We start from the raw sequence: 24,607 nt of genomic DNA, 5'->3' as shown, positions 1-24,607 counted from the left end.
CAATTGAATCTGCAGATCACATTGGAAGAATTTACATTTTTACAATAATTTTCCAGTCCATGAACAAATATCTTAGTTCTACTTTAATATTTCTTATTAAAGTTTTTACAGAATCTACCATAATGTTCGTACGTATCTGTTGTGAGGTTGACTACGTACTTCACGTTTTCTCACCATCCTAAGTGGATGTTTCGTAGTACAACCCACCTCACCTTCCTCTGCGGACTTTCTAAGGGTTGTGACCCCAAACGCTTTATGCTCAGCGCCCGGGCGCGCACACCACACCACGCGGCCGCCTCTGGGGCTAAGTAGGCGACCTCCCGTTGTAGCCCCGCCCGTTCTCCCACCTCGAGGGCTGAATGGGGGCCTCAGAAGTCAACGCTCGCCCGCCCCACCGCCAGTCCGGAAGTCAGCTGTCCCATCAGCCCCTGCGGGTCCGGAAGTCAGCCGGCTTAGCCCCCAGCTCCGGAAGTCGGAGGCCGGCGGGTCCTGAAGCCTAGCGGTCCGGTCTTTCCCCGCGTCCGCGCCTGCAGGTTAGTGTCCGCGGTGGACAGGCCATGCCGCCCTCGCGGGTGGGAGGTGCGGGGTGGGCTGGGGGGCGGCTCTCGCAGCCGGGGTCCTGCTGGGAGCGCGGTCTCGGGACCCGGCCCGGCTCAATGCCCAGGAGGCCTGGCGGCGCGCGAGCCGGGCGGGGCGCCCGGTGTGGCCGCAGGGATCAGCGGGGCGTGTCCAGGGTGGCTTGTGCCGGTGACAGGCGTGATCTCGCCCCGCGGGCGGCTGAGTCGCGCGTGGAGACAGATGAGGCATGTCAGGGGAAGGAGCCGGTGATGTCCCAGGATCCTGGCTTCGTTTGTGTGAACTGAATTCACTATTTGTTGTCAGAAATTTGACTTGACTTCACAGGGAATATCTGAAAAGCTACCCAGAACGGGGTCCCTGGAGCCAGCATTTCGAGCGTATTGCAGCGTGCAGGGCAGAATTCTCCACGTGTGGAAGAGCAATCCCCTTTGCTGACTCATTAAACCAGTGCTCTGGACCCTCCGGACCCTCCGCTCCCTCCACTGGGTGCAGACTGTCCTTCTCGGCAGCTGTAGGAGACCGCAGACCTGGCTTTTTCGGTCAGTGCCAGTACAGACTCAAACCATGATGAGACTTTCAGTTCCCTTTTTCAGAGGCCAGCACAGGGAAATTAGGGTGTTCTGGTAGGTTCCGGTAGGGTGCCGGAAGTTTGAAGCCTGCTGGGGGCTAACGGTTTCCAAGAGACTGAGGTTTCCAGGTAGGAAGGGAGCAGGTGATGATCAAGTGCTTGTTGATGCTTTGTGAGTCGGAGCAGGGGACAAAGCCCCAGTGCAACCATTACAACAGAGCAGAGAAGAAACTTCCTTACAGGTCTCTGGGGGATTAAGTGATTTGCCTGACCACAGAGACTGCAGTCAGCACGGGCTGACTGGTTCCTGAGCCTGTGTGGGCCTTGCTAGTGGGCAGCCTGGCTTCCTGTTCTGGAGAGGAGCTGGGTTCTTGTCTGTTGGCAGTGGCTCGAGGCCTCCAGCTGTCTGTCTGCCCTTCCCCAGCCCCCCAGTCTCCTGTTGAAAGCTGTGGCAGCACGTTCCAGGGATGTATATGCAGGTGGAGACACGCACCAGTTCCTGCCTCCATCTGAAGAGGGCTCCAGGCATCAGGTCCTGGTCCCTGCTGGTTGGTAAGGATGTTCATATTTCTCCTCAAGTTAAAAATCTAACTTTAAAAAAGGATGCAAATTACACTAAATTTTTCCGTGGTTCTGCTACCCCAAGATATGGCAACTATTGTGCCTTTCCATCTTTTATCCTCTACGTGTGCTTTTACAGATGATGTGTGTCTGTCTTGTCTTTTTTCACCATTTAACATCCTTTCGTTAATACTCTGCATGCTCTTCTGAGGTCCCCGTACTTCCCCTTTTGCTTGTTGTCATACACCCAGCCCCAGGTATCTGATTTATGTCAGGGCCCACGTGATGGAGACAGTGAGGAGTAAGGCGGCGGGGGCCCTGGCCTCCATCCCTGTCAGTACCCATTGGAGGGCCCTGCACTCCCTGGGCAACTGCACAATGCTGATTGGAACCTAGGTGTGTGGGGAGAAGCTGCTGTGCCTTCAGCAGCCTGGCTCTGGGCCTTCTTTCCCAGGACTCTGCCTGATTTGTCTCATGTGCCGAGTTGTGATTCTTTACCTTCAGTCTTGTCTTCATTCCACACAATGTGCTGTCAGTGGGTAAAACCCACATCAGGTTCCTCTTTCTGGTTCCCCCGTCAGCTCTGCAACCTCACATAGACATGTGTCCAGTGAATACTGTGACTGGTGTAGAACATTCTTCTCAACAGACTTCCCAGTTGTTTCCCCCACTTCTGAGCCTGGTGGTCTTCTTGCCCCCTGCTCCCTGCCCTCAGCCATCCCAGGCAATGGGAAGGGGCTGCTTACCTGGGTCTGTGGGTCCTGGGAGGAGTTGGGCTCTGGGCTGGTGGTGGCCCAATGGGAAGGTACCTGCTTTCTCCTCGCAGGAATCTTGTCGATTGGCCTGGCTGCTGCCTACTACAGTGGAGGTGAGATGCATCACCTGCCCCCCAGGAACTTCCTCAGCTGATTGGAAGAGGGAAAAAAGGAAAGCCCATCACTTGTAATCTGCCAGGGCATGGCTTTGGGGACTGCCTCTGCCTCTAAATTGTTTGCGGATGCGGCCCACTTCCACGTGCTGGTGTGTCCCCCGCAGCTTATGTTTTTCATTTACATCTTCAGCATTTTCATATATCATAAAATATTTTTCAGAAAGGCACTCCTGTGTCTGCCTCATGTTCTGTTGCAGGGATGATCCGTGCTTTCAGCAGCTCCCTGTAAGCGTTCCCACCTTTCTGCTCTTACTCACCGTGCCGCGATTGCCATCACGAGTAGACATCCAGGGGAGAGTGAGGGCAGAACTGGGGGAGCACGTCCTATCCCAAGTGACAGGGCCTGCAGTGCTAGGTGGCCATGGTGAGGGTTGGGTGTCCTTGCAGGCATGGGCAGCAAGCCAGGCCCCCAGGTGCCACTCCTGCCCTCGGTCTGGGAAGCAGCTGTGCTGGGGAGGGGGCACCGTCTCTGGGCACGTTGGCCTTCACCCCTCTGCTGCCTTCCCTCGCCTGATTGTCTCCTGTGTTTGCTCCCCAGATAGTCTGGGCTGGAAGCTCTTCTATGTCACGGGCTGTCTATTCGTGGCCGTGCAGAACCTGGAGGACTGGGAGGTGAGGCCAGCACAGGAAGGGTGCCCAGGCTTTTGGGCTCCTGGGCTTCCCTGCAGTGCGAATCAAAGCAGGAAGAAAGGCTCCAGGGGCCTAATGCCCCCCCATCCTGAAACTTGAGCTTAGTGGTTTCCGGATAGCTGGACTTGGCCTCTGGACATTGCCTGTCTGTGACCATCCCTAGGTGAAGGAATCCTCTAAAGCTGTTGTTCTCCCAGAAGTTCTCCTAGAACAGAAGGGCAAGGCCACTTCCCTCACCTCCCTTTTGTCCCTCTTCACGTGTCCTTTGGGTCACCTGGCCCCAGTATTGCTGACTGCCGATCTCCATTCCCTTGTTTGATGACCTCGTCCGCTGTGCTCGCTTCTCTTGAGTGCGGAGAGGCTCCTCCTTTTCACACCCCAGCCCCTGGAGAGATCAGGCTGCAGGGGTTTGGGGTTCTGACTGGGATGGGAAGGAAGAGGGGCCGCCTCCTTGAGTGTCTGCTCTGGTGAGGGTGGGGACGCAGTCGGCAAGTCTGTGTGTGTTGGGCTGGCTCACAGGCTAGCAGCCAGGTGACTGCCTTGTGGCTGGCGTTCTAGGAAGCAACCTTCAATAAGAGCACCGGGAAGGTCGTGCTGAAGACGTTCAGCTTGTATAGGAAGCTGCTGACTCTCTGCAGAGCAGGCCATGATCAAGGTGAGGTGTGGGGAGTGAACAGGACACGGGTTACTCTGGGATGGACAGAGGGCGGCGAGCGTCTGTGTGTGATGGCAGGGAGCAGGCTTGAGGCCTGGAAACGGGCTGGGTCCAAGCTGGCCGCTCAGTGACCAGGGTTGTGTTCTGCCTCGTGGACGCTGTGTACCCCGGACGTGCCCTGGCCCAAAGGAAATTGCTGGGCAGCCCCCAGCTCAGTGACTGGCCACTAGAAACCAGGACGGCATTTTCCCGCGGTTGGGGAAAATGAAGCAGAAAGCTGGGCAGCACTGTGCTTAGCCGCCCCCTGACGTGTTAGACTGAGAGAAGGGGTGGGCTTTTCAAGACAACAGTGGGCCTGCTGGACATTCCTTCTCACCCAGACTGGACGTTAACCAGCAGCCACACAACCCTGCACTGTGGTCACTGACCTGTGACATCTAGGGTCAGGGTCTCGGCATGAGCCCAGCCTCAGACATGGAGTGACACGTGCTCTCTGCTTCATGACAAGCGTGATGTGATCCTCTGCATTGTGGCCCCGAAGCAACTGTGCCAGCACCCAGGTGGGAGGGGCAGGGTGAGTGGGGGACACGGCCACTGACAGGGCCCTGCCCACAGTGGTGGTCCTGCTCAGTGACATCCGGGACGTGAACGTGGAGGAGGAGAAGGTCCGGTACTTCGGGAAGGGCTATGTGGTGGTGCTTCGGTTTGCCACGGGCTTCTCCCACCCCCTCACGCAGAGTGCTGTCATGGGCCACCGCAGGTAAGCTGAGGATGGGTGACTTGATTGGCCAGGGCTGCCCCTCACCCCCAGTCAGGTGGTCCTCCCCAGGAACTGCCCAGCACGGCAGGGCATAGAGAGAGGCCTCAGGAACGTGGGGGAGGAGGTGAGGCCAGGGGAGCAGGCCTGGCACCACCCACTAGGGGGAGGTCAGGGGTCCCCACAGGGACAGAGAGGGGATGGGGACGTCAGGGGTCCCCAGTGGGCACAGAGGACTGGGCTAGGGTCCGGTGGGGGTGGGGATCAGGACTGAAGGTGCTGGGTCCTAGTGGGTTACTGGAGGCAGATACCTGGGGTGAGACAGGTATGGTCTTGTGGCTGCTGCGGGGTGGCCAGTACCTGTCACAATAACACACCCTTCCTCCCTGTGCCCATCTGGACCAGTGACGTGGAAGCCATCGCCAAGCTCATCACTACTTTCCTGGAGCTGCACTGCCTTGAAAGTCCCATGGAGCTGTCTCAGAGCAGTGACAGTGAGGTCGATGGCCCTGGGGACCAGAGCTGACCTCCACGGAACCCCTGCCTTGGTTCTGGTGGGGCCCCAGCAGGACTGATGGGCCGCCTACAAGTCCTCCTCCTCAGCTCCCTGCTGTGTCCCTGGAAGCCCCGGGGCAGGACCCTCAGCCGTTCCTGCTGCTTGCTTCTGTCCTCTGAGCAAAACCACAGTGGGACCTTCTCTGCAGGCTCCGAGCGGTCCAGAGAGGGCACAGGCCTCAGATCTGTCTCTTCCTGGAATCAGACAGCCCACTGGGACAGCGGCCTGGTGTGGACAGGTCAGACATGCTAGCTGTGTGAGGCTCAAGGCCTGTGAAATGGGAAGGAAGAACACCCAGGGTCCCAGGGTATCAGGGCCAGGGCTGAGTTCTTTGGGTCGAGAGGTTCTCCAGGACCAGGTCCTGAGGGCTGCGGTGAGACTCCAGCAGGGCCAGCGGCTGGGTGAGGCTCTGAGGATGCTGCCGCCACACGTCATCCCCAGGAATCCCATCTCCTGCCCTGCTCCCCATGCCCATCCCTCCCCGCAGCCGGATGTCCTCAGTGGTCAGAAGTGAGGTGCTTGCCTGCGGAGCTGCCGGGGCTCAGGGTGGATGCTAACGGGCACGCCTGGTTGGTGTGCTGCAGCCACTCTTGAGGCTTCCACAGCCCCCAGACCGCTGTCCACTCAGGTGGCTCATCTCGAGTCCAACCAGGATTGCAGCCGGGCTCTCACAGAGAGGATAACCTCCCGCCCCTGCCCCCAGTATAGGCAGAAGTTCCCTCTTCTAGCATTGTGCAGCCCTTAAAAACCTGGACCCATCCCTCAGAACCCAGATTCCCAGCTTCTCTTGAACTCTGGTGCTGGGCCTGTGTGTTTGGGGCCAGAATCGCTGGGCTCATGGCTGCCCCTCAGCAGCGCCTGAGCAGCTAGCTGCAGCCACCCTCGTGGAGTCTGGGTGCCAGCCACACTGACCCTCAACTGCACTATTAGTTTTCTCCTGCTTTCTCTGAACCTAGGCTCCTCCGAGGTACAGCATGTGCCCAGAGCACCTCTGAGTGAGGGACCCAGGAGGCTGTGCACCTGGGAACAGCTGCATGGACCAGGGGTTCTGAGGCTGCCTGGGTGAGAGACAGCAACTTCCAGGAAACTCCAGAGAAATGAGATCCTCTCCCTTACCAGTGGTGGCCGCCAGCCAGCCCTTAATTTGGGCACACAGTCATTTAAACATGCCAAAGTTAGGTTTCTAAATGGTTAAACCTGAAATACTCTTTTCTTAAAAGGTGTGAAACAGCTATGGTTGGTTTCTTGTGTGTTTACCGCTGGGCTGGAGGAGGGAGGGTGTTTGGCCAGCTCCCCTCTCCCAGGGCTGGGTGGGGCGAGGAGGGTGTCCAGACCATCGTGAGGGCCAGTAACTAAGCCTTTGAGATTTCTGGCTTCCACTCTCCTTTTTATTTTGAAAGAATTAAAGTTCTAATGCTGATCATTGTATAGGCCCAGAGTGTCTTTTCCTTCCATGTTTACTCTTGTTTCTGTGGGCGCTGTCTGCTGGCACGGCTGCCCAGGGCTCAGGAGGCGCACGTGGGGCCGGGTGCAGCTGGATGAGGGTGCAGGGAGGCCGACAGCCTGAGCTTGGCCCCCTCCCCTCAGGGGTCCTGACCCGAGTCGGGCCTGGGGCCGGCTGCCTCACCCAGATCCTGCAGCAGAGCCTGCAGCCGCCGCAGGCTGGGGCGCACGTTTTCCTCCAGCCACTCCTCCACTGCATCTGGGTAGAAGACACGCTGCAGGGCAGCCTCCAGCTCCCCCACGAGAACGCTCCACCTGGCCAGGAGACTGAGGACCAGGAGGCAGTGAGCCTGCCTGGTGAGGGCCCTGGGGCATACCTCATGGCCTCCAGAACCCCACGGGTCAGTATATCCCGTACCTCAGTTTACTCATCCATAGAACAGGGCCGTTAGCACCAGCCTCATAGGGTTGTTGGGAATAAGTGAATGACTGTCACAGTTTGGCCTCTGAAACTAGAAGGCACTTCACAACTGGCTGGCAGGGTTTTTCTTGGTGCATGAACCTGTTGACAGTTGACTGCATCTTATACTCAGCGGGGACAGTCTGTGTTGGCCTCTCTCAGAGCCAGGAGAGCACTGGGGAAGGCTGGCTGGGACCCTGTCCCCATGGTGACACATGCAGCCGCAGGGCCAGGATCAGCCCTAGGCAGTCTGGTTCTGTGGTGAGCCCTGGACCCTGCTCAGGGCATCTGGTGACCCTCACCCTCTCAGGCAGGAACGCCCCAGCTTCTCTAAAGCCTAAAGGCACAGCTGATGCAGTTGCGTCACCTAGGAATCCACGGCTGCAATACCTAGAAAGCTTGTCCAGAAAGCTGCCAGCATGCAGCAGAGGGTGGGCAGCCTCGGGGATGGGCACAGCTGGGAGGGGCATGGGCTACCTGTGCGCCTGGGGCTGGATGTGCTGGATCATGACGGGGTGGATGAACTTCCGCCTGCGATGGTAGGGGCTGAACCAGCCGGTCACATACCTGGGGGCAAATCCACACACACAGGTAGGTACACTGTGGCTCGTAAGGCTCAGTGGTTGTAAAATAAGACCTTTGAAAATCTGGTGGAAATTTTAAAAAGGTGTTTTCTGCCCAGAAAGTCTTCTTGCAGGATTGGCTGGCCCTCACCCTGCCGGGTGGGGGGTCACTCCCCCGCCCACTCACCTGTCCCTCTCCAGCAGCGCATCCACGGAGCTGCACAGATGGAGGCTGACTTGTGTGATGAGGTTCAAGATGTCGCTGCCAGGGAAGGAGCCGGCCCTCTCACTGCACAGGGAGCCACTGTGCTGAGGATGCATCCAAATATGAGGGGACGGGCAGGGCTGGGGGTGAGGGTGTTACCTCCTAAAATCCGTTGCTTCCAAGCTCGAAGTCCCAAGAAAGTTCTCCACTCTTGCTTTAACGTTTTCGGCAAAGCCTCCTAAAACCAACCACAGACGGAGGTTGGAGGGGCCTCTGGAGGACGAGGTGGCCTGGACTCCGTGCTGGCTGGACCTCCTGGCCCTCAGGCATGGGTGGTGGGCAAAGCAACTGAGAAGGACCGCCAGCCAGGCCCAGCTGGGCACATGCTGACCTCAGGGATGGGTTAGCCCAAGGCTACTGCAGCCTGGTGGGGAGGTGAGAACACGCTGGAGGCTCTGTGCTGCCTGCCTCCTGGGGAAGGGGTGCCAAGGCCAATGTGCTCCTATTAGCACAGGCATCTGCTCTGTTGTCTGTACCTTTCCCCAAAGAGTTCAGAACTGACACTTCAAAAAAGGATAAGCCAGAGTCCCAGTATCTGTCCTTTTGGAAACCTCCCTGTAGCTCAGCACAATACCAAGTGTGTTTATTTTTCAGTCCTCACTTTCCTCAACCACCTCGATGTTTTTCTGTGCCAACACCACATACGTTGCTACTTAAATTCCCACCTGGTCCCGTATAACATGCGGTTTATGTAACCAGGGCCTCGTCACCAACCTTGCCTGCTGGTCTCCTCTGTCTCTAAGCATCTATGCCCACACCTGGCTGCTCCCTCGGGAACCAGAGGTGAGGGAGCTGCCTCTCTGGGGCCACACCCACCAGCACTGGGCATTCAGGATATTTATGCAGCAAAGGCGGGCTCTCTCCTGCACCCTATCCATGATGAATTTCCTTGTGGGTTCACTGTGCCTGCAGGGCATGTCCCCCTAACTTCCTGGTCTGTGTCTTGGGTTTAGGCGCGAAGACCCGGGCTGCAGTGGGGTGGGTGGGTGGCTGAGCCGGGGCCATGGGTGCGTTCCCCTCCCCCGCACTGGTTGGAAGACCACAGTCCAGCCCCAAGGAGGTGGCAGTTGGGGGCCCCGGGCACTAGGCTTCCTGGGAGAAGCAGGGGACCATACCATGTAGAAGCACCTGCAGACAGACAGCCAGGGACGGGATTCCCACGGGCAGCAGCTCGCACAGCACAGAGAAGTGGTCATACCTAAGTCCACGGGAGAGGGGTGCTCAGCACAGCAGATGCTCAAACACGAGTCACCACGAGACAGGACAGGGATCTAGAAGCTTCTGCAGAGCGGTTGCTGCTTCCAGAAGGTTCCATGGCTTTGCAGGAACCCCACCCAGAGTGACCTGCCTGGGCTTAGTTCTCTGTGGTTGCCACCCTGAAATCCCTAAGTTAACCTTTGACTCAGCTTTATGAGTGAGGGCTGAGGTCCAGTGGGTCAGCCCTGCCTCCTGCTCCCTCCTGTGGGTTCAGGGCCTCCTGCTCTTGGTGTCAGGGCCACCTGGCCTCCCCCTCAGGATGGGACCTGAGGGCAGGACTTGCCTGGGACCAGGGGTTTAACTGTAGCTCTACTTTTCAAATGGTATGAAATCCTAAACAAGCCGAAGTCTGACCTCATGCTTCTCCCAACATGACCTCGGGTGGGGCGCAGGATGGGGTGAACAGGCAGAGACGGGTGGTTCGGACAGGGCATGGGCCAGGAGGGCCAGTGCCCTAGGGCCCTGAACACCCCAAGCAGCGTCCCCTCTGCAGAGTGTGGTGCGAGGGGCTTGACCCCAAGTGGCTTGTTTTGTGCAGCTGGTCCTTCCACACCCTCCTCAGAGGGCCGGCTGCTTCCCCTTGACCAAATGGCGGGAAGGACTGAGGCCCAGACTGGATGGGCCAAGGAGGGCAGTGTGTCCTAGGTGACGGGAGCCGCTTGGACCCTCCCGGGAAAGGCCGGCCCCGAGAACGTCCCTGGGGCCTGCATGGCCTCACCTCTGCCAGCCAGTCAGGACGATGCCCTGCAGCGTGTCCGCTGGCACACTGCCCGCCACCTGCAGCCACTGCATGTGGTTTCTGAGGTGGTGCTCGATGGGGGTCAGGGCCTGGCTTGCCCCCGTGGCTCCCTTGAAGGCACTGGCGGCCCAGAGCCAGGAGAAGCCGCTCTTCCGGTACTTCTCCATGAGGAGCGCTGGGTGAGCAAGTGAGAAGTGTGAGTGGCAGACCCTGAGGAGGTGCAGCCGGGAAGCCCGAAACACACACTTGTCCAGGTGGAAAACTGGGAGGAGCCCAGGACCACCGGACTCTGCTCTGGTACTGACCCTTGCTGTGGACGTCCAGGTCGGCCCCGTAGTCCCAGAGCACAGGCTCCACCAGCTGCGGCACTCTCGATGCTGGGGGTGGAGAGAGGCTGTGAGGGTGCGTCCTTCTAACTCTCCCTTATTGCGTTAAAATGGATTTAAGTACAGACTCAATACTATGCTATGATTTGGGCTGTAAATGCCGCAGCCACAAGGCCAGCTGGCTTTGGAAGTGACTGGACACTGCTGGAGCTGCCAGGGGTGAGTCCCAGGCCAGCGGTCCCAGAGCTCCCTCAAGGGGGACACACTGTCTGCACGCGGGGCCGGCCCAGGTGCAACAGGGACATACTGCTAAGTGGACTTAATTATAATTAATTAAAACCCAAGTGGCCACATGTGGTAGAGGCTGCAGCAAGGACACCTGGGTGGGCCTTGTGGCAGCATGGGCCACGAACTCCCTGTCTCACCCCAGAGCCTCAGGCAGGCTGGGCCCCGGAGGGCTGGGGGGCCACTGCTTCCCTCCACCAGCCAGTGTGAACCTCAGTAGAGGCCCCTGCAGGGCTGGCTGTGCAGGTGTGTGGGGCTGAGGCCCCTAGAAGCACTGGAAGCTCTCAAGTGCCACCAGGGGCCTTTGCCCCCCCGCACCCCCAGCTTTTTATGGCCAGCGCCCCTCGGGGCCTCGTGCTGCTCTCTGGGTCAGATCTCTCACAACAGTACTCCTGGAAAGACTCCAGGAGGCCTTTTAGGGGAATGGCATTTTCATGTGAGAAACGGTCCTAACAGGACGGTCTAGAGTTAGCTTTGGTACGGATCTACTACACGGTCTCTCCTTGACAGTCGGGGGCTCAGAGTAGCTCGGCTTCCTCCCCTCATGGCACCAGGAAGCCCCCTGCGGAGCGTGGCCGGCCCCCCAGGGCCATGCCTGGCCGACCTGAGAGCTGGTCCTCGGGGATGTCCCGCAGCATGTCGTCCCACACCAGGGGCGTCGTGGTCGGGTGCCGAGCCTGCACATGGCTGGCCACTGCCTCCATGTAGGACAGACACAGCTCTGCTCTGGTGTTGGGCTCCTGCTGCAGCCACTGTCTTGAGTCCTCACCCTCTCCGAGGTAGTAGACCTGGGATGAGACACAGGTGGGTTTGCCCCAGGACCACCCATCCTCACCCGTGGGTTCACGCTGGGGGACTTCTGGGGCAGCTGCCCACGGGGAGGAGACAGTGAAGGGTGCCCTTTCCTTCTGCACCGAGACCCGAACCTCGACTCAAGACTCCCTTGAGGCTGGGCAAGGGAGTCTTGAGTCTGGAGCCCCACAGCAGCCAGAAGGTGGAAATAACCAGATGTCCAATAACACAAGATGGATAAACAGAGCATGGCCCGTCCACATGCTGGAACATCACTCAGCCACGCTGGAGAAGGTGCCCAGTGAGAAAAGCCCACGCACGGGGCAGGACTCCATTTATGGGGTGCTGGGGGGACAACGCAGAAATGGAAAGGAGACTGATGGATGCAGGGGCGGAGGACGGGGGGCAGGGAGATGAAAGGTCCTGCAGTAGCCGGGGGGAGGGCTGCACAACACTGAGAATGGCTTAAAAGTTACTGGATCATTCACTTTAAAGTGGTTACAGTGGTAAATTTTATGTTATGTGTATTTTACTACAAAAAAGAGATTTTTTTTTTGAATAAAAGGATCAAGCTCTGGGGTAAAATGTCTACAAACCACCGTCCCAGCTCAGATGCCTAAGCTCAGACGAGCAGAGGCCTTTGGGTCACTGTGCTCGGTGGCTTGGTATCTTCCTGGCCACTGTGTTTCTCAAGGACAAGGAGGGCACCCCCGGGAACCACCTTTCCAGCCAGTGCTCCACGGCCCTGAAGTGGTAATTTCCTTTCTCCCACAGTCCAAAACTGTACTTCTTCAATTGGAGGAAAGTAACCGGCTCAAACTCATGGCCACACTGACCCCGAGGACATGAATGTGCCGTAACCAGGGGCTGCTCTGCTGCTGTCCCGTGGGTGCCTGCACCCCACTGCACCCTGCTTGGCTTGGCAGGTTTGCCGGCACGAGATCACCCATCAGCTGGGACCAAGGCCCTCACTGGGGACATCTCCTCGGCCAGCACTTCTTTATCCTCAGAACTACTTTTCTATTTAAGAGAAGAACCCACGAGGTGGGAGAAGGTGACCGTGAGGTGAAGAAAAGGGGCTGCTGCAGAGCTGGGGGAGCCGCCTGCTGGCAAGGCAAGGCACCCACCTCGTCACAGCCGATGTGGAGCCACCGGGCGCCCGGGTGCAGCGCCATCACCTGGTCAATCATGGCTCCAACCAGTGCCAGGGACTCCGCCTTGTGGGGATTCAGGGTGTTGGGGAAAAGTGCCACTTCCCGGAGGTGAGCGAGAGCCTCGTGCTTCAGCACAAACTGTGGGGAGACAACAGGAAAGCTGGTGACCCTGGGGAGGAGCTTGTCCCCGAGCTCCCCGAAGTCCGGCTCCTGCCTCTGCGTCCTGATGGCCTCATGTCTATTAGAGACCCCGGAGGGGCTGGCGGGGCTGCACTGCGGACCAGAGCCAGGGTGCCAAGTGGGCGGGTCTCTGAGTAACCTGGCTGCTTGGTCAACAGTCCTTCTCCCTTCCAACTCTAACTGGGCTGAATGAGAAAATGGAAAAGGTAGCTTCCCTTCACAACAGAATTACACACGGGTGGACTTCTTGCTCAAGTGAAGAGGCTGGCAAATCCTCTCCCCAAAACAAGTACAAAGAGGAATGATTTGTCCAAAACGACCTTTTGGGGCTCCAGAAACCAACCAAAGGTGAACAACAAATTGGGAAATGCGTGTTCATGAAAGGTTGCCATAACTGGGTAAAAACAGATTCTGCAGCTTCTGCCTAGGTGCTCCCACCCCCCACAATGGCTGGCTGTGGGTAAACCTGGCCTTTGGGGACCTGTCAGTAAAAGTGGCAAACTGTTCTGAATTCTGCGGTCCCCACAGGGCTACAGAGGTGACACATGTTCTCCGTATGCACCGGCTGGCTGGGGCCACACCCACCTGGGGGCCCGAGCAGGCTGGGTGGAAAGCAGAAGCCGCGGCAGACTGAGAACTGCCTGAACCCTGAGTGTGGCCTCCCAACCCCTGTGCCACAAGGTGGGGCCTATGGGCTCGGGCACAACCACCACCCAAGCCCTGCGGAATCATCAGCTGTGAAGACCGAAGAGTGACCCCTAGGGCAAAAACCGAAAACAAGAATACAAAAACAGAGGCATCCGTGGCCACACACAGCTGGGGAGACATTAAATCCAGGCAACTTACAACTACCCATGGGGGCAAAAGTCAGACTTGCTACAACATATGATCTGAAATGTCCAGCTTTCAACCAAAAATTGAGACATGCAAATAACTGGAAAGTGGGACCCAGACTCAAAGAAAAAACAATTCTATGGAAACTGATGCTGAGTGGGCCTAGATGTTGGATTTATCAGACAATTATTTCAAAGAAACTATTATGAATATGTTCCAAGAATTAAAGGAGGGGCTTCCCTGGTAGTGCTGTGGTTAAGAATCCGCCTGCCAATGCAGGGGACACGGGTTCGATCCCTGGTCCGGGAAGATCCCACATGCCACAGAGCAACTAAGCCCATGCACCACAACTACCGAGCCTGTGCTCTAGAGCCCATGCTCTGCAACGAGAAGGCACTGCAATGAGAAGCCCCCACACCGCAATGAAGAGCAGCCCCCGCTCACCACAACTAGAGAAAGCCTGCGTGCAGCAACAAAGACCCAACACGCCAAAATAAATGAATTAATTTTTTAAAAATTTAAAAAAAAAAAGAATTAAAGGAAACTATTTACAATAAGGGAAATTAAAAATCCATTCAGGGGGAATTCCCTGGTTGTTCAGGGTTAGGACTCTGCACTTTCACTGCTGAGGGCCCAGGTTCAATGTGCTAGAAAGCACATTTTCTTAATGTTGTATTTCACCTTGCACAATAATACTTTGATGAATATACGGTCAAGGAACTAAGATCTTGCAAGCCACTCAGTGTGGGAAAAAAAAAAATACATTCAATGGGCCCAGCAGCAGATTTGAAATGTCAGAAGAGAGAGTCAGTGATTGGAACAAAAGATCAACAGAAATTCAAGCTGAGTAACCGCGGAAAGGTGCAAGAAAATGAACAGAGCCTCAGAGACCATAGGGCAACATCGAGCTACCAACGCATGAGCAAAGGAGTCCCAAAAGAAGAGAAGGGGACAGAAAAGAACATGAAGAAATGGCCCCAAACTTCACAAAAGTGAAGAAGCTCATCAAACTCCAAGGAAGATAAAGGCAAAGAAACCCAAACCTGGACACATCATAACCTAAAAGGCACATTTAGGGGAATAACACAATTAATGGCTGATATACCACGTTCTGGTTTGGAAAACTCAACACAGTAAAGAGGTAATTTTCTCCCAAAACTGATTTACAGATTTAACACGATCCCAATCAAAATCCCAGCAAGGTTTCTAGTAGATACATAGAGAAACTGAATCTAAAATACATATGAAAAGGCAAAGGAACTAGAATAGCCAGAATAATTCTGAAAAAGAATAAAGTTGGAGGAATCTCACTACCTGATTTTAAGACTTACAATAAAGCTATAACAATCAAGATAATGTGGTATAGACAAAGGGATAACACATGGATCAATGGAACAGAATAGGGTCTAGAAATAGATTCTCATAAATGCGGTCAATTGATTTTTGACAAAGGTGCAAAGGCAATACCAAATTTCAAAGAAAGCAGTCTTTTTGACAAATGGTGTTGGCACCATTGGTCAAGGAGTGCCATACTACATGCAAGAAAAATGAACCTCCACCTCACACCTCACACAAAAACTAACCCCAAATCGATCATAAGTCTAAATGGAAAATGTTCAAGTGTAAGACTTCAGAGGAAAACAGGAAAAATCTTCATCACCTGGTGACTGGCAGAGTTCTTAGAAATGACATCAAAAGCATGATGCATCAAAGAGAAAAACTGATAAACTGGACTTCACCAAAGTTAAAGACTCTTGCTCTTTGAAATACATTGTTAAGAGAATGAAAGGACAAACTGCAGATTGGGAGAAAATGTTTGTAAATCACGTATCTAACAAAAGACTTTGTCCAGAATACACAAAGAATTTTAAAAACTCAACAGTTCAGAAAGTGAAATGAGCAAAATCCTTGAACTGTGCTTCACTGCTGAAGAGGGTATTCTGATGCAAGTGACCAGACGTAGAGTCTTCGCCAACCCTGCTGACACTTGACTTCGGACCGCTGTCCTCCAGACAGTGAGAACAAATGTCTGTAGTTTAAGCCGCCTGGTTTGTGGTCCTTTGCTATGGTAGCCCCAGGAGACGAATCCACCGTAAGAGCAGAGCAAGGCCACTTAAGGAGCAGGAGGGCGTGGTACGATGGAGCTGTACTTGAGGCGCTCAGACCAGCTGTGGTGGGGAGCAGGGCGCGGGGTGGGGATGGGCGGAGTGATGCTGGGAGACCCACTGGAGGACTTTACAGCCGGTCCGGCAGTAGCTTAGACAAGGATGGTGACAGTGGGACAGAGGGAATGCTGACTCAGGAGGCAGAGGAGCAAAGGGTAGGACCTGACAGTAGACGGGAAATGCAGCTGGAGGGGGGGTTGGGGATGGTACAGCCCCTCCCTGAGGCTGGAAGAGGCCTCACAACAGAGACGCCAAGCAGACAACTGTAGACTAGAACCCAGGGTCTGCCCGAGAGACGGGGGTCCTGGGAGTCACTGAGGACAGGAAAGGGAAGCAGGAGGGGAAATGGCTTTATCCAGAGGAGTGTGAAGTGAGTAGAGGGCCCTCAAGAGGTGCCATGGGGACAGCCAAGTCCAGTGCAGGTACAGGACAGCACACGGAGAAGATGTCGGGCACAGCCAGAGCCGGGGACCAGGAGGCCATAGGGTTTAGGAGGAGGGGGTTGTGGGTAACGAGTGTGTCAGGAATGGAGCCCAGAGAGCACAGCAGGGAGAGTCCACCAGGAGAACTGGAGGGCAGATGGTGGGAGAGAATCCCTGAACAGGAAGGAAAGGGCAATCACTGGAAGTGAAAGTGAAGATGTGGGGGAAGGACTGCTGATAGATCTAAACGGAGCCTGAGAGCCATTAAATCAGTATTATGTTTAATTTGCTTCCCCTTATCTGAGGCAGACGTGAAAAGTATTTTTGAAGATCACATAGGAGCTTGGGAGAATACTTTCAACATTAAGTGAAAAAGGAGAACACAGAAAGCACGTTTTCTTTTTTTTTAATAAAGTATTTTTTAAAAAATATTTATTTATTATTTTGGCTGTGCCAGGTCTTAGTGGCGGCACGTGGGATCCTTAGCTGCGGCATGCAGGATCTTTAGTTATGGCATGCAGGATCTGTTTTTAGTTGTGGCATGCGGACTTCTTAGGCACAGCATGCATGTGGGATCTAGTTCCCCGGCCAGGGATCAAACCCTGGGCCCCCCACATTGGCAGCACAATTGAACCAGGCCTCCCTGCATCGGGAGTGCGGAGTCCTACCCACTGGACCACGAGGGAAGTTCTAGAAAGCACATTTTCTTAATGTTGTATTTCACCTTGCACAATAATACTTTGATGAATATACGTTAAAAAGGAAAACAACCCAGTCTGCAGGGCTCTGTGGGAATCAGGCCCCCCATCCAGCTCTTCCCCTCCCCTCCTTGGACAGAGGGTGCTCCCACCTAGAGCTCCGAGCTCCTCAGCCGTTCACAGAGCTTCTCTGTACAGTGCTGAGCTGCTCCCTGCCTGTGTCTGGCCCCATCCGCGCACCCCTGAACCCCACACCTGGGTACCAGGTAACTTTCCTTCCTCCCACTTACCTCCATGTGCCCAAATGTCTGCACCAAGGGAATGACCTCCAGCTCATTCAGTGTGGCCAGATGCAGGATCTCTTTGATTTCGGAGGGGCTAGAGAGACCAAGACCACCCAGAGAGGTTCACACAGCCTTCCATTCAGGCTCCCCCCAACCCCCCTCGTCAGGTTCCTGGGGGAGTCTACCACGGAAACTAGCAGGGTTGCTAACTCTGAAAAGCCCAACAGATATTCTTAAGTTTTCAGAGAAGACTCCCACGCTAGAGTTTAGGAAAACGATGCTGTTATGTCAAGTAACAGTTTACTTCTTGTGAGAATAGTACCAGCTATTCTGACCCAAACTCGACAAGAGGCTAAAGCCATTTTACAAGAAACTAGGCCACACAAGCAATCATATTTTAGAGCAAAGGTGGAAAGACGGGCCTGAGAACAAACACACCACCTGTTTCTGTACAGCCTGTGACCTAAGAATGGTTTCTATGTTTTAAAATTGTTGAGAAAACTCAAGAATATTTTGTGACATGTGAAAATCGTATGGAATTCATCCTTCAGTGTCCACAAATAGGGTTTTATTGGAACACAGCCACGCCCACTCATTATTATCACCTGTGGCTGCTTTTGCCCCACTAATAGTTGTAACAAAGATCAGATGGGCTGCACAACCTAAAATATCTACTGTCTGGCCCTTTGTACAAAAGGTTGGTGATCCCTTTAATAGAGGAAAGAAAAACGAAGAGTTTCAAGATTCAGGTGGGAGTGTCCCTTCAGGCCAGCATTTTGTCGCTGAGGCCACTGAGGATGCCAACCTGGAAGGGCCCACTGCCTGCTCCACCATGAGTTGTCATTTGTGAATTTATCTCAACTTCTGTATGTGTTTGAACCATCTCTAAAGTTAACCAGTTCTATAGATGAATTGATTATATAAAGTTCTGTCTTTAAATATACTTTTTCAAGCTTCACTGGAACCCTGGCACCTTTTTCACTTTCAAAAACAAAGGAACAAAACGTGTTCATTGTAGGAATAAACACGAATACCTCCACCATCTCACCACATTAATGCTCTGGTTCATGCCTTTCCTGTTTCCTGCCCACACGTACGTGCTGGGAGTTCTACCACATGGAGCCAAGCTGCCCTCCAGAGCGGCTGGGCTGCTTCACAGCCCACCAGTGGGAGGCTTGCTCCTGCTCACCCCCGTGGACACAGAGCATTAGCATTTTTTTAAAAGCGTCACCAATTTGGTAGCCAAAATGGCATTTCACTGTTATTTTATTACTATCATATACTTATTGGCTATTTTTCTTTCTTTTTGGGGGATCAGAATGTTCTTTGCCCATTTTCTTTTGGGCTATTTATTACCGATTTACATGGATACCCATAATTTTAAAGCCAAGTGGGGTGCACCCATGACCACACTATCCGACTTCACTGATTCTGATTCTCTCCCCTTTAATCCTCACTTTCCTGGTGAAGATCCCGCCTTAAAGAGCAGCCCTCCCTCCCCTGCATGGACACCTGTCAAAGTGTCCTCCACGCACTTCACACCCAGACAAGACTGAAACAGATCACAGCGCTTCCTTGTGGGGGATCATAGCTGATGCTTATTTTCTTTTAAACGTTTCTAAATTCTCTTTGGTGAACATGCTTTATTTTTATGATTAAAGACATGTATTTAACAAGACAGAAGAGGACTGTCCTGCTGTCGTTCAATTCTCGCCTGCCCTCCACTCCCTTCCAGGTTGCCACCCCACACACCCCATTTTCTCTGCAGAGGCATCGCCTTGCTTGGCGGCTCGGGTACCTGTATGCGTGCTTGGCCCTCAGCAGCCTCAGGTGGCCCTCATAGGGAAACATGTCTTCATACTCGATGAGGAGGCCGTTGGCACCCAGGGCACGGAACAGGGGGAAAATCTGGGGGAGAGGGGGATATGATGAAGAAATGACTATTTGAACAGAAAGTGACACATGTGTAGCTCATGGACTCATTCTTCCAGCTGATGGACGTGGATTGTAGTTGATCTTTGTATTTTTCCCACGTACTCTGTGTGACGCCAAATCAAATTCTAATGTAGTGATGTGTTCATTTGACACAAGGGGGCGGAATTGGGGGGTGCTGGGGTAAGGGGAGCCTACAGAGCTCTGGAGGGTTACTGGAGCACCTGGAAGGAGCCTAGAGGAGGGAGATGAAGGAGGAAAGAGGCTGTCCCACTGTGCTCATGGGGTCCCTCCCCTGGTTCTCCCCCACTTCTTTCTCTACCTTTATCTCAAAGAACATGGATCCCTATCCTCCAGTACTTTTAGGACTGTGTCTACTGTACACAGGACTGAGATTTTCTTCTAGCCTGGCATCACGGCCAGGGGTGGGTGTTAAGGGAGGGGGCTCCTGCAGAAACTCAGAATAGTAACCCACCTCCAGACAAGGGCCACTGTGAGTTTTATGTGATTTGTAGCATTCTTGTTGATGTTGCTGTCAGAAGTTTTCTTTCCCCAAGAATATGGGGATGTTCTGAAGCATGCTGGATGGAAAGAGGAAATCAGCTTGGGACTAAGAATTAGCTGGGATAATTGTAAAACGGGTAATCAATAATTGACTGCAAATTACAAGAAGAGGCAGATTGTGGAAAGGAGTCAAACTAACCCAGGTCAGTCACTTACACAAATGGAACATAATGGTTACGCCATTCTCGTGTTTTCGTCAGCGTTTTTGCTCCTGGTTTCCCTTGTAGCCTTTTGGCCATCTGACCACTGGGTGGCCTCTTTGGCACTTCTATTGGGGGTGGTAGGGATCCTTGGTGCTGTTGGTGGCTAAGGGGCTGCTAAGCTCAGCCTAAGGGTGCCACCCAGCCAACTTGTGGAAACAGGAGGAATAAGAAATTGTTGTCTAAACCTCTGACTCTGTCAGCAGCAGCAGGTAATGAAATGGGGGCTCCAGCTACACATAAGCTGGATCTTCTTTGCCTGTCTTCCACATCTATCCATTTGTCACCATGCTTTTATCTCTTTACACTTGACTTTTTCTTCTCTGCCATTTATTTCCCAATACTGTTTCCCATGGTGTCTATTCACTTTTGTTCTTTTCCTAGTTTGGTCTCCGTTTCTGACTTTTTTTTTCTTTTTCTTTCGAATTCATTCCCGAGTCTGGAGGCAATCTTTTCACAACCTCATTCTGTCTGGCTGTCACATTTCTGGACTTTTCTATTTCTGACTTACACTGTTCTTCCATAACTGTATCACTTTCCTAGTATCTCTGCTCTTTCTGAAATACTGCGGAACTATGTCATCTGCTTTGTGGTCACACGTTCCTGGTGCACCTTCGCTGTTACTCAGATCATCATCCTCTTTTTTCTTAGTGTCTTTGTGTGGCACAACTACACTCCTTTTCTGTTGCTCATTTTTAACTGAGATGTGTTTTCTTGTGTTTTTGAGAGCAGGTTCTTCTGTTTGGGATGGAGCTGGGCCAGCCCAGGGCTCCCTCTGCTGCTGTTACATAAAGGATTAGCGGTTATAGACTTTGTGCAGCTACTGCCACAGCACGTGGTCTCCACTGCCTCTGGATCCCGTCCCCCCGGTATTTGAAACTTCTCTCCACTTCACCCTCAATGTTCCTGCCCAGCTCAATGTGGATTTTTCCCCCAACACTGTGTCCTTAGTGTGGGCTCTGTCCTTCTGGAAGAAGGTTCTGGAAGGTATTCTGGAGTGCTTTGAGGCCTTGGGCACTCACCCTCAACCTGGAGCCAGGGACAACTCGCCCAGTTTCTGACAGACCTTTACTAGCTGGGCTCTTTTCTGGGTCCTCTGGTCTTGACATTGTCTGAATTCTCTTTTCTCTTTCCTCTACCACCCCCTGCCTGGCTGCTAACCCCACGTGGGTGTTGTGCTACAGGTGGTTTGGCCCCACCCCTTGCATTTTGGAATTCACGGGGATACCCTGATGCCTACTTTTGATTTAGAGTACATACATTTTCTGTGGCTGCCATAAGAAGTCACCACAAACTGGGTGGCTTGAAACAGTCAGAATTTATTCTCTCACAGTTCTGGAGGCACAAGTCCCAAATCTAGGGTGTCAGCAGGGCCATGCTCCCCCTCTGAGGCTGTAAGGGGAATCCTTCCTGCCTCTTCCAGCTTCTGGGAGTTTCCAGCACCCTTGGTCCTCCTGGGCTTGTGGACGCATCGATTCTAATCTCTGCCTCTGTCCTCATGTGGTACCTTCCCTGTGTCCTCACATCATCTTCCCTCTGTGTATGTCTCTGTGTTTAAATTCTCCTCTCCTTATAAAGCCACCACTTATTGGATTAGGGCTCACCCTATCTCCATATGACTTCATCTTATGTCAACGACATCTGCAAAGACCGTGTCTTTAAATCGAGTCACATTCCAAGGTCAGACGGGTTAGGATTTAAACATATCTTTTTGGGAAACACGATTCAGCTCACAGTGAAGAGGTTGTGTGTGTCTTTTGTCCTTTCTGTTTTTCCTTTTGCTATCCTGGTTGCTGTCTGCTTTGTGAGGGGATTTGGGGGAAATTCAAAATCTATGCTGTTGCCACCACCGTGCCCCAACACAGAACCCACAGTTGTGTTCCAAGCACACGTCTACAGAACATCGATTGTTCACAACTTCATAACCAAACCCAAGGCAAAGTGATTCTCTAGAGGAGAAAGGGAGCTCTCACCTCCGAGAGGTAGCAGACCCTCGGTGGGGCTCCTTTCAGGTCCAGATGAACTAGTCGCATCTTAAATGGTGAGCAACCCGACATCGTACTATTTTTTGTGAAATCATGTGACAAAAAAACCTCTTGTCTGGACACTTCTTCCTAGTGGAGAAATTCAGGGTTATAGACTCCAGAGGCTCAACTGGCCTGGTCCTTCCAATGTCTGTTTCAATTCTGACACGAACTGGGAGGGAACTCATTTCACCGACATGAAATCGAATCAAGATGTCTGTCTTGGGACTTCCCTGGCAGTCCAGTGGTTAAGACTCCATGCTTCAGACTTCCCTGGTGGCGCAGTGGTTAAGAATCCACCTGCCAATGCAGGGGACACGGGTTCGAGCCCTGGTCCGGGAAGATTCCACATGCCACGGAGCAACTAAGCCCGTGCGTCCCAACTACTGAGCCTGCGCTCTAGAGCCCATGAGCCACAACTACTGAGCCTGTGTGCCACAACTACTGAAGCCCGTGCACCTAGAGCCTGTGCTCCACAACAAGAGAAGCCACCACAATGAGAACCCCGCGCACTGCAACAAAGAGTAGCCCCTGCTCGCCACAACTAGAAGAAAAGCCCATGCACGGCAACGAAGACCCAACGCAGCCAAAATAACTAACTAACTAACTAAATAAATAAATAAAAAGACTCCATGCTTCCACTACAAGGGGCACGGGTTTGATCCCTGGCCGGGGAACTAAGATTCCACATGCCACGCAGCGCAGCCAAATCAAAAAAAAAAGGATGTCTGTCTCCATGTTCAAACATAGGGACCCTTGCCATTTAGTTATGATTTGTCCCTAAAATAGAACAGCACTGTTTCCTTATAAGATGGCTATAATCTGTAATAACACAAATGACTGCAAAATAATTTCTTGTTTTAAAGACCCTCTTATCCTATGTATACTATGCCAGTGAAAACAGGCAAATATCTCAAACACTTTTCAGGCCCCACAATATGATGTTTTTGTAGAAAATTTATCCTCAATTTTATTCTACTTTGAATAGCGTTAAAAACAATTATGTTTCTAGAGTTCGAGTCAGCTTGGTTGTACAGAGGAAGAAGCTCTAAAAATTTATTCTAGGTCGGAGAAAACTATCTATGATTTAAAACAAGCCATTGATAATTTAAAAAACAAGTAAGCCACAGTTTATCAGTGTTGGCTAGTTTATGTTAAACTAGAGAAAGTATCTGGATGATACTGAAGCAGCTGAGAAACAGTGAAATCTTATTTCTTCTATCATAAAACACAAAGGATCAGATTGGAAAATGAAAGAAAATCTTTGTACATTGGTCATATATTCAGCTCAGTAATTCAAACTACTCATTCTGTGCAAGGATTCATAAATCCCTGACCTTAAGGAATCCATAATATAGCAGAGGAAATAACATAATGCACACAGAAACCAATCAGTTTGATTTTTTTAAGAATAATCTATATTCAAGACAGTCTCAATGACAAAGTTCTTAAAGCAATTACCTAAATTACCACTGATAAGTGGATGAGTTTAAGACAAAGCATTCTGAAAAACTGCAATGTTTTAAAGTTGAATTGTTTTACATTTAACCCCCCCCCCCAAAAAAAAACCCAAATCTATTTTCCTGGGAATAGAATTAAAAGAAAAAAAAATTTTTTTTAAATGTTTTCCTGGCTGCGCCGTGCGGCATGTGGGATCTTAGTTCCCCGACCAAGGATCAAACCTGCGCCCCATGCATTGGAAGTGCAGAGTCTTAACCACTGGACCACCAGGTAAGTCCCAAAAGAAAAAATTTTGAGCTGAGAAGTCTGCATTGGTCCTGTGTGTGCCTCCTCGTGTTCAGAGAGAAATTCTCCAATTATTCTTGTAGTCCTAGGGCAGGAATGAACACAAACATCTTACCTGCATCAGACACATTCAGAGTTGTTTACCAATGTAAGTTGCTGCAAAATCTAAAGGAAAAGGAGAGGAAGAATTCAGTAATCCATCTTGTGAGTCTGTAGTTCTTTGCTTTGATTCCCTCCTGCATGAAATCTATAGAAATGTGATTATTTCAAAGACTTGGGTCAACTGTCATTGTTACCAGACAACCTGGCAGGTCTGCAATTGTCCCAGTTCCTCGGGCTTCCAGGTCAGTTACCAGGAAATGGCATCCGATTTCCCCAGTTTCGGGACTGTTGGGCAGATCTCTTTTCTTGTTCAATGAGTCTAAGTAGGTTTTCTTTCCCCCCGGATCAGTAAATTACTCACCTTCTTCAGACTTAATCCTCATGAATGAACCTCACTGCTAATTCCACTCTTTCAGAATCAGGTATCTCCACAGGGCTGGTTAAGATCTTACTTCTTGCCCACTGGACGTAACGTTCTCTAGGGAAATTGAAGGTTGTAAACAAAGCAGCAGGGCCTAACGGATACATGTGTACTGAGCACCAACTGGACCCAGTGCCCTCCAGTGTGGCATGGGCCGGGGGAGAGGGGCATGGAAACCCCACAGAAGAGGGTGCGGAGTCCCTGGGAGGAGGGCTTGGAGACCCCGGGCGGGGAAACGGCTTGGAGAGCCCCGGGAGGAGGACACCCCCGGGAGGTGGGCTTGGAGACGCCGGGAGAGCACGCACGGTTGGGCGAGGACACACTTCAGACGAAGACTTGGAGACTCGTCGGGTTCCGCGGAGGGCAGGGGAGGAGGAGGGGGCAGGCAACGGCGGGTGCGCCGCGGACGCCCTCAGGTCCCCGTTCCGTCACGCTCGGCGCTCGGCCTCCGATTGCTCAGGCCTGGCCACCAGACCGGAGGTCGACGGCGGAACGCGTCGCTCCGCGTCCCCGG

At 52.8% G+C, this 24,607-nt stretch overlaps 2 protein-coding genes across 8 annotated transcripts; one reads left to right on the top strand and one right to left on the bottom strand.

Annotated features, from left to right (window-relative positions):
• Positions 1–393: 393 nt before the first annotated feature.
• Positions 394–6,663, top strand: LOC101281257 (cytochrome b-245 chaperone 1). 5 transcript variants are annotated; one of them, XR_007473435.1, is made up of 9 exons: positions 415–533; positions 904–1,118; positions 1,572–1,699; positions 2,535–2,576; positions 3,178–3,251; positions 3,828–3,924; positions 4,540–4,684; positions 5,087–5,475; positions 6,194–6,663. XR_007473435.1 is itself a non-coding variant. In XM_004275604.4 (8 exons), exons 3-8 carry the CDS (start codon positions 1,615–1,617, stop codon positions 5,205–5,207), a joined length of 564 nt encoding a protein of 187 aa, XP_004275652.1. In that variant the 5' UTR covers positions 415–533; positions 904–1,118; positions 1,572–1,614; the 3' UTR covers positions 5,208–6,663. The 5 variants fall into 5 exon arrangements, 4 of the variants coding, with proteins under 4 accessions (XP_033294710.1, XP_049557844.1, XP_004275652.1 ...); XM_004275604.4 differs by having other exon boundaries at positions 5,087–6,663; XM_033438819.2 differs by lacking the exon at positions 904–1,118 and having other exon boundaries at positions 394–533; positions 5,087–6,663.
• HEXD (hexosaminidase D) lies at positions 6,597–24,585 on the bottom strand. Of its 3 annotated transcripts, XR_007473395.1 has the most exons (15): positions 24,034–24,585; positions 23,686–23,735; positions 21,774–21,914; positions 18,903–19,012; positions 17,111–17,198; positions 12,495–12,659; positions 11,180–11,363; positions 10,270–10,341; positions 9,944–10,139; positions 9,084–9,166; positions 8,068–8,146; positions 7,891–7,992; positions 7,618–7,707; positions 7,099–7,242; positions 6,869–7,007 (listed from the first exon to the last, which is right to left on the bottom strand). XR_007473395.1 is itself a non-coding variant. In XM_033438817.2 (14 exons), the coding sequence occupies exons 2-14, from the start codon at positions 23,698–23,700 to the stop codon at positions 6,821–6,823; spliced, it is 1,512 nt and encodes a 503-aa protein (XP_033294708.1). In that variant the 5' UTR covers positions 23,701–23,735; positions 24,034–24,585; the 3' UTR covers positions 6,597–6,820. The 3 variants fall into 3 exon arrangements, 2 of the variants coding, with proteins under 2 accessions (XP_033294708.1, XP_049557802.1); XM_033438817.2 differs by lacking the exon at positions 7,099–7,242 and having other exon boundaries at positions 6,597–7,007; XM_049701845.1 differs by having other exon boundaries at positions 6,873–7,242.
• Between the last annotated feature and the right edge of the window lie 22 nt (positions 24,586–24,607).

The sequence above is a fragment of the Orcinus orca genome, chromosome 19 (assembly GCF_937001465.1).
Source record: "Orcinus orca chromosome 19, mOrcOrc1.1, whole genome shotgun sequence".
Taxonomy (NCBI): Eukaryota; Metazoa; Chordata; class Mammalia; order Artiodactyla; family Delphinidae; genus Orcinus; species Orcinus orca.
The sequence above is the reverse complement of the archived record's forward strand: the minus strand, read 5'-3'. Positions and strand labels throughout refer to the sequence as shown.

Bases quoted from the DNA above. Each gene is read 5' to 3' on its own strand.
- LOC101281257 (XM_033438819.2), top strand. From the start codon at position 1,615: ATGTATATGCAGGTGGAGACACGCACCAGTTCCTGCCTCCATCTGAAG. The intron at 1,700-2,534 runs GTAAGGATGTTC...TTCTCCTCGCAG, and splicing joins GTCCTGGTCCCTGCTGGTTG to GAATCTTGTCGATTGGCCTG. The intron at 3,252-3,827 runs GTGAGGCCAGCA...CTGGCGTTCTAG, and splicing joins AGAACCTGGAGGACTGGGAG to GAAGCAACCTTCAATAAGAG.
- HEXD (XM_033438817.2), bottom strand. The intron at 12,660-17,110 runs GTAAGTGGGAGG...GTCTCCCCACAG, and splicing joins AGACATTTGGGCACATGGAG to TTTGTGCTGAAGCACGAGGC. The intron at 10,140-10,269 runs GTCAGTACCAGA...TTGCTCACCCAG, and splicing joins CCTGGACGTCCACAGCAAGG to CGCTCCTCATGGAGAAGTAC.